The 15,894-nt window shown below is 46.7% G+C and overlaps 1 protein-coding gene across 1 annotated transcript in view; it reads right to left on the bottom strand.

Annotated features, from left to right (window-relative positions):
* Positions 1–13,917, bottom strand: part of LOC102371790 (WD repeat-containing protein 25-like) — an 87,741-nt gene extending 73,824 nt beyond the window's left edge. Inside the window, exon 1 of the mRNA XM_025194774.1 lies at positions 13,693–13,917. Within this exon, the coding sequence (XP_025050559.1) occupies positions 13,693–13,917 (225 nt within the window). The remainder of the gene's footprint in view (positions 1–13,692) is intronic.
* Between the last annotated feature and the right edge of the window lie 1,977 nt (positions 13,918–15,894).

Genomic DNA, 15,894 nt, shown 5'->3' with positions numbered 1-15,894 from the left:
CTCTTTCCTGCCTATGCAGGGGGTCGGACTCGATGATCTATTGAGGTCCCTTCCGACCCTAACATCTATGAATCTATGACACTAATCTCATGAGCAGTCGCACACTGAGGCAGCTTACGACACTGAGGTAGCTTACGCACACTGAGGCCCCGTCGTACGACATCTGTGTACTCGGGATGAGAGGATTTCTGTTAAAGCAGGAGCACTTTTGTTTCCATTGCTGTATTGTATCCAGGGAGGCAAGAAGGTTTCATTAAAGCAGCAGCTTGCTTTTATGTTAGTTAGACCAGTGGACTGAATGTGGCTGGAGGGGCAAGTGTGCAGGCCACAAAGGCTCACCAAGGCATAGTATCCTGCCAGGGCAGGATGCAAGTCAGAGGCAGCCAAAGGCTGAGAGCGCCAGGGGCCATAGCCCAGCAAGGGGCGAAACCAGGGTCAAGGTCCTAGAATCTGGAGCTCATAAGCCGGGTCCTGGTGTGGTGGGCCTAGGCAGAGAGAGCCCAGCTAGAAAAAGAAGTGAAAGCCTGAGAAGGCCAAGACCCCAACAAGTACTTGGAGGATGCAGTATAGACTGTATTGAGGCAAGATGATACCCAGGAATGATAGCTGATAACACCTGCGAGCCATAAGCATGATTATGAGGGCAGCTGGAGATCCCAATTATTGCCTCTAAAGATTGACTGGGGGCTGCCTTAAAAGGTGAGGCCCACCCCTTAGAGTTTGGAGCAGAGAAGACCAGAGGATAGTGCACTAGGCAAACCTAGGAAGGTCCCTTAAAGATCAAGTCATGGCAGGCAAGAGGTAAGAGGCAAAGTAGAGACCAGGGGTTGTGAGCAAGCAGATCCAACCACTAATGGACCTCTGACACCAGGTGGATTGCCCAAGCCTGCCACACCCTCCAATAAATATTTTCTATACATGGAAAATTATAACAAATGTATCATTTTTTCATGTATATAATCTATACATTGGAGGTTGTCACTGGAATTCAAGTTCATCTTAGATTTGGGTAAAAATGGTAATAAAAACAGTGCTAAACATGAAGAAAAAAAAAAGAACACGAAGCAATTTTTTTCTGACAATTTTTTCCTCCTTTACCTTAACTCTGGGATGATAGCACAAAATGGACAGCCCTGCTTATTTCCATGTCTATTCCCAACATGAGTATTTATGGCTCTAACTTACAGTCTAAAGTAAAAGGTGGAACATTTGAGAAATCCTTTTCTCTAGAACTGCAAAGAATCAAACCAAACTATTTCTTAAGCATTTCTTGGAAGATGTAAATTAAACAAGTTTTAAGACTGGAAAATATTTCGTTCCTAGAATTCTTATCTTCCAACCTAAAACATTAATTGGCCTACAAATACTTCTTTTCTTATCTAATATACCTACACTAGCTGAGTTCAAAAGATCATTAGCACTTTGGGCAGGGGGGGCAGTTGTTTTTGCTTGTTTATTTTTTTTAACTTACCTAACAGTTTTGGTAAGTTTGATCAAAAGTTACATCCTAAAAATGCATACTCCATATCAGGTTATATAATGCACTAAAAATATGCTTACAACTAAGGTTATAGCATACAGTTTAATAACATTTTGATTGTTATCAACATAACCATAAAAAAGACACTCCACAGCACCCATTTCTAGGGGGAAGAAGAAGAGAGATAAAACAACCATGGGTCATATTTTAAATCCTGCCCTCCATGTACAAAAAAAAAAAATATGGTTTTTAGATACTAAAACAGGGGCAGGCAAAATACAGCCCATGGGCTAGATCCAGTCTGCCAGGCGATTTCATCTGTCCTGCAGGCAGGCACTCATCAATTAATTGTATCCAGCATAACCCACGGCATGGAGCCAAGCCCTGCTCACTCTTACCAGGGCAGCATGCTGTGCACCCACCCACACCCATGGGAGGACACCGGCCCCAGCCAGCATGCCCAGCTTCCAAGCTGGGCTGCTGCTGCAGCCATCTGGGGAACTGCTGAGCAATCCCAGCCTCCACTGGCTCCTCCTTCTGTCCCTGCTGCAGCACTCTGGGCAGCAGGAGGGAAGCAGCAGCAGGTAAGCTGGGCAGAAGCAGGGCCGGGGCAAGGTGGTGGGACCATGGATCCTGGGTTGGCAAGAGCATGGGACTCCACACAGTTCATGTGCAGTTTCCAGGGCTCAGCTAGAGCCATGTGCCACCAGAGGGAACGCCATATGATGGAGCTGGGAGATTTGCCCCGCTCCCTGCCGCCACATGCAACTCCCAGGACCCAGGTGGTGAGGAGCCCCACATGATGCAGCAGGATTGGCTCATCACCGCTCCCTGTTGTCCCAGCCACGTTCCAGGAGCTGCATGTGGAGGCAGGGAGCATAGCCAGTAGGGCTGTGTGAAATTTCACCAGCTTGTTTTGTTTTGACGCTGTTTCAACTCGTTTCAAGCTTGAAACAGTGAAATCGAAATGAAATGAAGAACTTCTAAACAGCCTCAAAACAAAATGGGGGCAGTCAGAATGTTTCAAAAATTTCAAAACGTTTCGAGTTTTGAAGCTGAAGCTGAGCTTGCCTGAAGGGAGCCAGAAAATAAGAAGAGGTAGGGAGAAGAGGGGGAAGGACTGCTCTGATACTGACTGTGTAGCTGGCCAGCGACTGTGATCCTCCCCTGAGGTCCCTTCCAATCCCAGTGCTCTGGGGGAGGGATGGAAAAACAGCAGAGGAAGAGCTAGATCTGGATCTGAATGCCCTAGCAAGGAAAATTCTAGGGAAGGAGGGGGAAATCAGCTGCACTTGTGCTCCACACCCGTCATGTTTCCCCTAGAGACAAGTCTCCTTCCCCAGAAGGCACTTCAGAGGAGGCTGAGGTACAGGTTGCAAAGGTAAGTGGCTCAGCTGAATCCGCTCCTCCTCTTGCTGTGCCTCTGCTTGCTGGGGAAGGGGAAATTGCAGCATCCACACATGCAGCTGCACCCCAGAAGCAAATGGGTAGTGTGGTCTGGGATCATTGCGAGTTGGCAGATGATCCCACGTATGCTATCTGCCTGCACTACCGAGCCCAAACCAGCTGGGGCAAGGGAACAAAACACATGAGAACCACAGGGATGCTGATGCATTTCCGCAGGCACCACCCCCTTGCCCTGGCTCCTCCTCAGCCTGGCACCAGCAGGAGCGTGCCCAAAGGGAAGTCCCCCTCTCGCTCCAAAGCCCTTGTCTCCCCAAAGCAGAGGCAGCCACCCTGGAACAGCGGGGCAAAGGCAGACAGAAAGCAGGGCGCTTTGCAAGGGCAAGCAAGATCACCCAGAGCATTAGGGAGATGCTTCCTGTGGATGGCCAGCCCTTCTCCTTAGCTGAACAGCCAGGGTTCAGGGGCTCATGGCCCCATTCTACCAAGTGCCCGCACGCACCACCTTCAGCAGGGTGGTGGTGCCCTCCCTTTATGAGACATGCAGGGAGTACTTGAGGGAGGAGCTGTGCAAAGCAGGTCCCCAGGTGGCCTTACACTTCACCTCGGACATCTGGAGCAACCAGAGTGGAGATCACGCCTACCTCTCCCCCCTACAGGGTACTGGTGCGACTGGTCAGGCCGTCAGTGGGCTGTTTATAGCTGAGGTGATGGATGAGTCCCACATGGCAAGAGAGATCATGGGTGCCATGAACTACTTGGTGCAGGGGTGGCTTGTTGGGCAGGGCAAGCTCACCCACGGATTCATGGTCACTGACAGTGGGGCCAGTATAGTTAAGGCAGTCCATAATACCAACTTTATTGGCATCTGCTGTGTGGCACACAAGTTCCACCTCATTGTCAGGGACACCTTTGAGGGAGACAAGGATGCTGGTGATGGTGCCAGCACCACCAGCAAGCTCATTTCCAAATGCAGGAAGGTGGCAGCCTCCTTCTACAGAAGTATCCATGGGGGCAAAATGCTGCAGGACAAACAAGCACAGTTGAACATTTCACAGCACAAAATCATGAAGGATGTGGAGACTCGGTGAAACTCCACATATCTGATGCTCAAGAGGCTGGTGGAGCAACAGAAGGCCATCCATGAGATAGCTCTGTTAAGGGGGCTGCTGATCCCAATCTCCCTGAGCAAGGCCAAGTGGGATACCATGTCTCAGATCTTGGTGGTCCTCAAGTCCTTCCTCACAGCCACCGAGACCCTCAGCACTGGCAATGCCCTCCTTAGCCAGGTGATCCCCATAGCGAGGGAACTTCAGAGCCAAATGGACAGCTTCCAGCGGATCAATGTTCCTGATTCCATGGCTTGCTGGTTGCAGCGAAGTTGTGAGATTCCAGGTGAGCTCAGCTTAGCTGCCTGGGATGCCAGCTTTTGACAGACGAGTCTATGAACTGCACTTCATCAACCTCCTAGGTACAGAAACTCATGGACTCAATATAGACGTTGGAATTCTGACACACTACAACCTGCCAGACATCTGACTCCCCAGGTACCTCCACTTTTACCTGTGCTGCTACATCCCCCTTCCTCCTCCACCCCAGCCTGTCCCTCATTCCCTGATGCCTCCATTTCCATTTTCACTGACTGGCTTTCTTGCCTGCATTGCATGCCAGCCTCTGGCTTCTTTTCTATTTCTTCCATCCAAGAACAGCACACACACCAACTGCAGGTGCTTCCTCAGCCTGACAAAGGGTTTTTCAACCTGAAAGCTTGCTAAGATATATTTCTGTAACTATTCAGTTGGTCTACTAAAACATACCAGCTTAGACTGATCCAAAGAATCTTGTCTTCCAGTGCCATGCCCTTAGACCAACACCCCTAGCACCTGTCCCCAGCCAGCTGACCAGAAGGACGATATTTAAAGTGGTGGACCGAGCTGAGGCTGTAGGGTAGGAGGCCCTGTACACTACCATGTCATGTAGAGGCCCCAGCGCCAGTGACAGTGCGCCTTAACACACACGAAGTTACACATCATGAGTTTTGCTTGTCAGCAACTTGAGGTGCAGTTTCCCAGAAACCCCTGCACCTATCTCCTTGAAACTTAACAGGCTTCATGCTCTCAGAAGGGGCTACAATCCCTGCTGTTTTCATCCATATCTGCCAAAAAATGACAAAGTTATAGGCAGTTTCATGCTTCCCCATTAAAGCCTATGGGCAAAATGTCGAAACAGCAAAACAGTTTCGACTAAACAAAACAGAACAGAGGTTTTGAAATGAAATGAAACTCAAAACGAAACACTGTCCTGTCGAAACAGTGAAATGGAAGTCTAAAGGAAACAGTGCCATCTCGCACAGCCCTAATGGCCAGGCTGTCAGCTCTATTGTGCAGGGCTCCCCCTGGTGGTGCACTACTTTGGCCAAGTCCCGGGGAGCTGCATGAGCCATGGGGATCCCCGTGGCTGACCTGGCCTTGCTCCCTGCCACCACATGCAGCTCCCAGGACATAACCAGAGCCACACCAGGTGACTCTACCTGCCGCAAGCCATGAGTGCCCCAAAGGCCCACCGCCTGGTGCTGCTGACACTGGAAGCATGTGCAATGCACCATGCGGGGTGGAAATGTAGGGGAGGGCCCCACATGCATACCCCACCATACCCCCACACAATACCCACTCCCCTCCCACACACCACTCACATACACCCCACACTCCCCCTGCCCCCACCATATACAAGATTGAGACTTTATTTTGAGCTATTATGCAATTGCCTCTACATATACTATGCAAACACACATGAATCAGGACATAATATTTTTTTAAATAAAATTAAAATATGTTATAATAGATGTTTGATTTCTCATTTATGATATGTATTTTTTCCGGTTCCAAGATGACAAATCCCCCTCCCACAAGGAGTACTTCTTGGGGGAGGGGAGGGACTTCCAGTGGCAAAGACCAGGGGTTGGGTTGGGCCTTCCAGTCCCAAATGGTGACCGGGGCAGGGCACCTCTCAAGAGGCAGAGCCTACACTTGAGGCCCTTGACAGCTCACCAAAACTCAGGAAGTAGCCCTCCAGCTGAAATAATTGCCCATCCCTATACTACATTATTTTGTACTTGGCCTTGAGCAAAGAGCAGCATGTGAAAATAACCCAGCCAAAATGAAGCTGTTTAGAGATCGTTTTTCCTGAAGGAGATTCTCAGCTCTTTCAGTCTGGACATCATATGCACATAAGATTTTTTAATTCAGCAATGCTAAGAGGCTGAAGCCAAAGGCTAGAACACTACACTACTGAAACAAGTAAACCTTAAAGCACCAATTAAGAACATTTATGTTCACCCATTTCAAAAGTATTTAGAAAATTAGATTTAAAATGCTGTCAAAAGCTACTGAGCTCTTCTAGGCATATCTATGATTATAAACAGTATTAAATAAACCCCCTGAAATCTTCTACATGGTGTAGGGATTTACATACTATATGTAAAAATAACACTTCAAGAGAAGAAAAAAAATCCATTAATTGAGACTTAGATATACATTCTCTTATATATGCATGTATTCATTCCTATTAAGTCAAAAGTATGCAACCACGCAAATTTTAGCTATGTATTTCAGAATAATTTAGATAGAATTTATATTTCATTTCTTTGACCAATTTAAAAAATGGTAAGCTGTTTTAAGCGCAGGTGTCACATTCTTTCAAACTCAGTCCTTTAAGGCATTCAGCGTTATCACTGGATGGAGCACTAAAGCTATAAACAGATGTTGTCAAATAAAGCAGATTGGCTGTGTTAGGATGTCTCCTGGAATCACTGATTTACTTCACTGGTGACAAAAAAACATTACAAATGGAGAATCTGGGATTTTTCTGTTTGCAGTGGTCCTGCAAGTTATGAAGCTTCAGGGGCCTGACTTTGCAGGACAACAGAATCAGAATTCCTGAAGCACACAGCATCAGGACCCTGAAGCCCCAGGCATGCCTGTCTGGGACACCTGGAAAGCACAGGCAGCTCTGGGCTGCCTGCACTCTCCCACCAAAAGCCAAACAGCAAAAAAGCAGCACAAATTTATACCATCTATTGTCACAGCCACAATTTTGGGCATTTGTGGCAAGACAAGGGGCAGAGACAGGTTGGCTTTTTATGGTGGCACAAAGGTGACATTTATTTCCAGCCAAAATCATGTGTATGTTTTCATCCTATGATGGTATAAAGGATTTCCAATTGTGAAGCTAAGAAATGTGATGCATGTGCTTCCAGCTACTACTTGGAAATATTACTCTAAAATGGAGTTGTCCAACTGGCAGCCTGTGGGCTACATGCAGCACCCTCCCTCCTCCCCCCCCCACCCCCGGGTTAATTTGCAGCCCCTGGGCTCTCAGTCTGGGTGCTGCTCCCCCGCATTGTTTCTCCTGTTGCTGCCACTGGAGTCTCTGGGTTCCCCCTTCAGCTTCCAATTCGTACCCCTGCCCCAGGGGGCAAGGCTGGGCAGCCTGCAGAGCTGAGGGAACCTATGACCAGGGACCTGGGGATCCCATACTGTGCAGGGGTACAGTGGAGGTTATCTGCTGCATGATGGCTGCCAGGCGCTGGAATGGGCTCCCAAGTGAGGTTGTGCTCTCTCCTACTTTGGGGGTCTTCAAGAGGAGGCTGGAGAGATATTTGGCTGGGGTGATATGACCCCGGCACCCGTTTCTGCCCGGGGCAGGGGGTTGGACCTGATGATCTGTTTAGGTCCCTTTCAACCCTAAGCACTATGATACATAGTGGACATAGTCTTTCTAGACTTTAAGAAGGCCTTTGACACTGTCTCTCACCCCCTCATCAATAAATTAAGTGACTACGGCATTGGTGTCTGCACAGTTGGATGGGTAAAAAATTGGCTGATGGGGCGCACCCAGAGAGTAGTGGTGGACGGGCTGTACTCAACCTGGAGAGATGTGAGCAGTGGGGTACCCCAGGGCTCGGTCCTTGGGCCCGCACTGTTTAACATCTTCATCAGCAACTTGGATGAGGGGGTGGAAAGCATGCTGTCCAAGTTTGCTGATGACACTAAGATGTGGGGCGAGGTGGACACACTTGTAGGGAGAGAGAGGACTTATAGGTGGCCATCAGATCACGCCTGAGCCTGCGCTTTTCCAGGCTAAAGAGCCCCAGGGCTCTCAGCCTGTCATCGTAGGGTCTGCTTCGCTGACCTCTGATCATGCGCGTGGCTCTTCTCTGAACTCTCTCAAGCTTCTCCACATCCTTTTTGAATTGTGGAGCCCAAATTGTTGGAGTACTGTGTCCAGTATTGGGCACCACACTTCAAAAGGGATGTGGCCAGCCTGGTGAGGGTTCAGAGGAGAGCCACCTGGTTGGTGAGAGGGCAGCAGGACAGGCCCTACGAGGAGAGACTGATGGACCTGAACCTGTTCAGCCTCAGCAAGAGGAGGCTGAGGGGGGACCTGGTGGCTGCCTACAAGCTCATCAGGGGAGATCAACAGCAAATAGGCAGAGCCCTTTTCTCCCCAGCACCACCTGGGGTGAGGAGGAACAATGGTCATAAGCTGATGGAGAATAGGTTTAGGTTGGAGATCAGAAGGCAATATTTTACAGTTAGGGTGGCCAAAATCTAGAACCAACTTCCCAGGGAGGTGGTCCTCACCCCTACCTTGGGCATATTCAAGAGGAGGTTGGACGATCACCTATCTGGGGTCTTGTGAGCCCAGCATTCATTCCTGCCTGTGGCAGGGGGTCGGGCTAGATGATCTGTTCAGGTCCCTCCTGACCCTAGCAACTATGAAACTATGATACTATGTGGGGGGAGAAGGTCTCATGGTGTGCGGCTAGGGTGGCCCCTGATGCTTCCCCATAATACAGGACAGCTCCTTGGTGAGATGGGGGCCGCTCAGGCAACCAGTTGTGAGGGATGGGGCTGCCACCTCCTCAGCCAAACAGCAGCAAGGGGTGGGGCCACCACTCCCCTGCCTCCTTCCCTCCCTCCCTAGCTGGCCCAGAACCCCTCTCCTCCTGGCTGTCCACCACCCTGCCTCTAGGCACAGCCAATATAATCACAAGGACAAATGATTGACATGCATTTCCACCAGTGCACTGAAAAACAGGTCTTTTTGCTGTCCATTCCTCATTCAGCAATGGACAGGTGACAAAGGGTTTGAAAACAGGGCCAATGGCCACCCTATGTGTGGCTCTGGGGTAATTCATCCTTGAAGCCCCTATAAGAAATTGGATATCCCTACTCTAAAATATGATACCAAACTACACTTTAAATTATGCTCCTGCCTATTATGTAACTTTTAAATATATATATATATGGTTCTCTCTTTTAGCACTGTAGTACTGTTCATACCTTTACAGCCATATACTGGAATTGTGTTGGTATAGTCATTAAAATTTCTACTCATTTAAACCATAGACTGAAGGGTTTAAACTGATATATTGTTTGAGTTATTTCCTATTCAGGAAATCAACCATGCCTGTAGATTAGCCTCTAATGACTACTTCAATATTTTATACCCCAGGGAATTATGTGCAGAAAAATTCAAAATTATGCAAACTTACTTTATATTTTTACAAATTAAACTAAATATAACACTATTTGAAAATTCTTTAGAAATACATGTGGGTACTTGTGTGCGGAGGGTGTGGGGGGGAATTTGTGAGGTGGCATGGGGGAGGTTCTGAAGGTGTGGGAGACGTGGGTGTGTATGGAGTTTATGGGCGGATATGAAGAGATTTCATAGATTTCATAGACATTAGGGCTGGAAGGGACCTCGGAAGATCATCGAGTCCAGCCCCCTGCCCAAAGGGCAGGAAGTCAGCTGGGGTCATAGGATCCCAGCAAGATAAGCATCCAGTTTGCTCTTGAAGGTGTTCAATGTAGGCGCTTGAACCACCTCCGGTGGCAGGCTGTTCCAGACCTCGGGGGTTCGGACAGTAAAGAAATTCTTCCTTATGTCCAGCCTGAAACGGTCTTGTAGTAGTTTATGACCGTTCGACCTAGTCGTCATCCCTTGGGGCGCTCTGGTGAACAAATGTTCCCCCAGATACTGGTGGTCACCCCTGATAAACTTATAGGTGGCCATCAGATCATCCCTGAGCCTGCGCTTTTCCAGGCTAAAGAGCCCCAGGGCTCTCAGCCTGTCATCGTAGGGTCTGCTTCCCTGACCTCTGATCATGAGCGTGGCTCTTCTCTGGACTCTCTCAAGCTTCTCCACATCCTTTTTGAATTGTGGAGCCCAAAACTGGAAGCAGTACTCCAGCTGTGGCCTCACTAAGGCCGAGTACAGGGGGAGAATGACGTCCCGGGATTTGCTTGAGAAGCATCTATGGATGCAAGCCAGCGTTTTGGTCGCTTTACTAGCCGCAGCATCGCATTGCAGGCTCATGTTCATCTTGAGGTCAATGATGCCCCCCAAGTCTCTTTCTTCCATAGTGCTAGCCAACATAGCACTGCCGAGCCTATAAGGATGCTGCGGGTTTTTCTTCCCAAGGTGGAGAACCTTACATTTATCGGCATTGAACACCATCAGATTCTCGTCCGCCCACTTGCTGAGCCTGTCCAGGTCAGCCTGGATAACCTGCCTGTCTTCTGGTGTGGATGCTTTGCCCCAAAGTTTGGTGTCATCGGCGAACTTGGCCAGTCCGCTTCTGACTCCAGTGTCCACATCATTAATGAAGATGTTGAACAGTATGGATCGTGGAGGACCCAAGGCGACAACTGGCCAGTTTCTCCAAGAGGTGATCATGGGAAACCAGATCGAAGGCTTTTTTGAAGTCAAGATATATGACATCAATCTCTTCTCCCTCGTCCAGGTGATAGGTCACCTGGTCATAGAAGGAAATGAGATGTGTGAGTGTGTGCAGTTTGTGGGGGGTATGGCCCCCCCATGCACAGCCCCCAGCACACACCCCCTCTGCACAGCTCCTGCCCACCACATACCACCCCGTGCATAGACCCTGCCATCACATGCACCCCACCGTGCACAGTCCACCCCACCATGCACCCCCCCCACCACGCACAGTTCCATGCCACATGCCCTCACCTGCAGAGCCCCTGCCACCAGCAGCAGCAACAGGTTGCCACTCCTGGCTGCAGCAGGCAAAGCCCCCCCTGGTGATGCACAGCTCTGGCAGATCCTGAGGGCTGTACATGGCAGCACAGAGCCAGCTCAGCCCAGCCCACTGGCACATGCCTTCAAACAAGATCAGGCTGGCTCCATGCCAGGACATGTGGATCACAGCACTGCAGATGATAGCCATGTGCAGCCCCCAGGATTCACCAGAGCCGTACACTGCCAGGGGCTCTGCCTGCCCCATCCAGGAGTGCCCTGAGGGCCCGCTGCCTGCTGCTGCTGGCAACAGGGGCTGTGTACCATGGGGTGAGGGGCATGTGGTGGAAAAGCCAACACCTACCTACAAACCCCACACACCCCCCTACACCCCGCAGGCAGAAGCTCCCCTTTTCACTCACCACCTACACCCCAGGGAATTACGCGATATTATGAGATCATGTGCAGGCACATAATTGCATAACTCCATTGGATGTAAAGTTTTAAGGAAATAAATAGTTTACAAATTAGCTATTACATAGATATAGTGTCAACCCTTTTTGTAGATAGGTTTCTCCACTTCACCATCATGACCTCTACTAGAATTAGTTGAAGGGGCCAAAACAGCAGACACAAACAGCTGAGGAAATATGTTAGCAACTAAAAAAATTCTGACAGAAAAGTTGCCATGGACAGAGTGATCCTCTTGTCTGCTGTCTACCAGGTAAGGCGTCATCTTCACCTTCAAGTACTGTTTCACCTTCTTTAAGATTATGAGGAAATAAAGATGGTTCTGCAGTTTCCTGTTTTCCCATGTGGTCTAGCAATACATTACGTAGACCTTGCTGGAGCACTGATCAGTATATATACTGTTCACATACAGGCTCTGCTGAAGCATTGACCAAAATAGGCCTCACTAAAAACATTACTGATTCACAAACTGCTTATAGAGGCTGAAGCGGAAATGTGCACACAGGAGTAGACTATACAAATTCAACATGAGGTTGATCAATAAGGCTGGTACTGGACGGTCTAAATAACACAAGATAACGATGACATGTACAAGAAGGTGTATGATTTAAACAGGAAATACGATGATCTGGTAAAGATGTTTTAATACTTATTAAGAACATGGTACAGGACATGTATGATGCAAGCAGAAAGTTGTTTTGATCAGTGTATAATAGGGGAACTGGAAATCCTTGGAACTTTGTATTTGGCCTAGGGGATGCATTTGTTATGTGAGTTGTGCCAGTACATTACCCCAAGCACCCAGAGCTAAGACTGTGTAACCCACTGGCGATGCATGTTAACGAGTAGATGCTTTGTAGGTAATAAACCTAGTCAAGCTTTTGCCACAGAACAAGCCTATGGTCATTCTTCCTATAACATCAAGGACTCCAGGGAATATACACTGCCTGAAGCAATTACTGCAGTACAGACTATGACAAGGCCCTCACATACACCGAAAACTACACTGACCACACAAAGAGAGGACAGCACAGTACCATGGGCCAGTAGGACCAGTTTCCTCACCAACCCAGAAGATACTTCGCATGTGAAACAACTGATCATACAGTGGACGAGAACTGAGTTACTACAGAGCACATTTCCACCTTCTGTTTCAAGATTACATGCTCTCAGCTAAACTGCCATTGAGGATTAAGAATTTTTAGAAAAACAGATGCCAGAAGCTGCCTTTCTTCAGGATCACATGAAGAGCTGCAGCAAACAAAGAAATTGATGGAAGGAAAAAATGTACTACCATCTGTGCTGAGCTGGATAGCAGCCAGAGGAACTTCCCAGAATCTGCATTAGTAACCACTGAGGCTCTGGACAGGTTAAAGATAATCCTTAACTGCCTATTCAATAGCTTAGAAGTGCTCGGTTTGTCCTTGAACAGTAATCTTACCTATATGCATTTGAATTACTCATGTTGAAGAACTACAGCCTTGATTCAGTATGGAATCTACTACTACAGGCTTTATACAGATCAGTGGTGTCCAACCTTCTGGCCCCATGGGCTGAAGGAGTGGTGCAGTGATCCATGGTGGTGGTTTTAATGGATGAATACATTTAGTTGCAGCACTGCTGCTAAAAGTACTAACAGATGACTCTGAAGTTGTTGCAGGTAGACAGTCAAAGTCTCTTCTGTTTAAATGGGAACCTGAAACAAACATGATTTTTGAATAGTCATTCTTCTCAGTTCTTCTTACTCTATTATTGAGTTAATCATTTACATTTTTTTCTGAAAGGATGGAGCTCAAATTCCAAATTACCAAAAAAGCTAAGACTGACTGCACTTAGAGTGCACTTAATTTTGAAGTAAGCCCCATTGAACTCACTGGCACTTCTGTTTTTTGAGAAACAAGTATAGGATGGGGTTCCTTTGGGAGAGCTGAGTTATGATGAAGTAAAATAGGGAATAGACTTATGGCATCACCATTATGGTCTAGGGCCATGATGTTCCAAAATAAGGGGCATGTATTATGTAATATAAAATAAGAAAATGACACCCGGGGCAACTGTCACTCTAGATTTCTCTTACTGCAGCTTTCTGTACCGTAAACTTGGGTGATAGATCCTAAACCTAGTTAACTAATTAAAGAAGCCGTAAGGATTAGCCAAGCTAAACTTTATTTTCTAGCAACATCCAACATAGCAAACTGCTTGGGAATTTACTTGTTAAATCACACTTATACTAAAAGACATAAAGACAATCTTGAAGAATAATGCATTGCAAAGTGAATTGTTTAATTTACTAACCAGTTGATCAACATCAACTGTTGTTCTTCAGACATATCCACATCTTCATGCACATCATTTTCTCCCAATAAGCAGTTTTCATTATGATGTTTCATTCTTGCAACTAGGCCCTGCATCTCCTTCTTGCGCTGCTTACACTTGATGCGTTTTTCTTTTTTACCCAGAGAAGGAATTTCTTCAAAATATTCCCAGATAGGGTCTCTCTTATACCCAGAAGCCATGGCAGTTTTTCTGTGGCAAAAGTGTAAGGGAATATATAGGAAGCTGTGTGTGTACTACTGAATAATGTCTTCCCTTTTTCTTTCTAGTCCACACTAATGTTCCTTTCTACTCTGCCTCCTTCCTTTCCTATATTGTCTCTCTGTCTCTAACTAACTCCTCTGCCTTGCTTGGCCCAGCTCCACCACGACGTAAGCACAGAACAACCACAATCCTATCCAGCCTGTGTCTTTGAACATGTGACTTTCAGTTTCCGTTTCTCAGCAGATTAAAGCCCAGGACTTTCAAGAAGCAAGAGCTGGTAGTTAGGCTGGACAGACAGACTAGAGCCATTTTCATGAGATAAAAAACTGAAATGAATGGCCATGTTTGATTGGTACATAACTTGGGGGGGGGGGGTGTAACAGAGCCATTAATTCATTTTTATGAGACTATAAGTGTAGGTTTAGCATGTTTGTGATGAGATTTAATTGTAACTGTTATTTTTTAAATGAAAGAAAAGTAGTATTTTATTGATGACTTTTAAAAGAAAAATCAAAAAAAGATTTAATTTTTTTTTTCTTAATCACTGATTTTTATTCACCCTGCCACCAGCTCAATCTCATGCACCCAGACCCAGCTGAGGTGTATCCCCACATGCCAGCCCAACTGCTCACTAGCATGATCCAGGACACAGAGCTCTATCCCACAGGTCTCCCCCAAGAGTTTGGAAATCTGGCAGCAGGGGAGTGGCAATTAATGCTGCCACCACTCTCCAACCACCACATTTTTGGATGCATGGGAATCTCTGAGGCCAGAAGCTGAGCACCACTGATGTAGACTACTATTAATGAAGTCCTGGTCTGCAGTAGTGATTATAATGCAGGATCAGATGCTAAAGTTGAGCTAGCACCTTCTACAAAATGATTATGGTGCCATAATAACAAAGTATGGTAAACATGTGACCATATTTACTTACTTACCCCACACCTTTTCCCCCAAAACCAGCCCTCCATAATTAAAGTGCATGTCTGACAAGGGCAAACTGACTTTTTATGTTGGAATGGAAGCATAGAAATGCTGTAAGATGGCTGCTGCGCTTCCTTCTACCAGTTTCAGGGGGAGAGCAGACAGAGTTCACCCTTCATAGTCAAAATTATTATTAATCATTTCACAACCACTACAGAATTTGTTGCAGCTTTGGGCTGAGCAGCCACCAACTGCTGCCAATTGGCCGATGGCTATGAGAGGGTTAACACTTAACTTTCACCTGAGCAGTGCCAATCAGGATTCAGGTATGTGTAGCCATGATTCTGAAAACATCTTTTTTTTCTTCATTCTGCCTTTTACAATTTAAGGCACGTGTGAGAAAAAAAAGCAGATTGTAGGGAATTATGACCATGAACCAGATACTTAATGGGCCTTTTCCCTGTAATGTCTATAATTGTCTGTATAAACCTGCCCTTAGACAAATCAAAATGCAAAAAAGATCATGTAAGAGTTTTTGTCACAGAAAGAGAAATAGTATGTCTATAAGACAGGTCAATCACTAATAGCCCAGCAAACTGAGAACTGCTTAGTTTGAGGATTCAACTGTCAAAACACCAGAGGTTAGTGGTGAATTTCAGGGATCAAAACTGTATGTACAATAGATTCCAATTCAAAAGGAACACCAGAAAGTCTGAGAAAGGATTCCTTTTTCCTGGAAAATGAAATATGTGTCACAAAGCAGTCAAATAAAGTCAAATGAATTTCAATAAAATACTTTTACTTGCACTAACTGAACTTTTGGTTTCGAACTTCACCAAATTACTGAGTCTATACCATAGTCTATACCATCCTTTCAGTAACAGAGGACCAAATTAACACAGCTTGATCGTGAGGAGAGCTGGAGTACATAATTTATTATGGGGTTAATCTTAAACAGCAATATGACCACAAGTGACTCCTTCCAAAGCACATGTACAAGGACTACTTTCATAGATTTCATAGACATTAGG

The sequence above is a fragment of the Alligator sinensis genome, unplaced genomic scaffold (genome assembly GCF_000455745.1).
Source record: "Alligator sinensis unplaced genomic scaffold, ASM45574v1 scaffold102_1, whole genome shotgun sequence".
In the NCBI taxonomy this organism is placed as follows: domain Eukaryota; kingdom Metazoa; phylum Chordata; order Crocodylia; family Alligatoridae; genus Alligator; species Alligator sinensis.
This window is presented reverse-complemented; position numbering and strand designations above follow the sequence as displayed.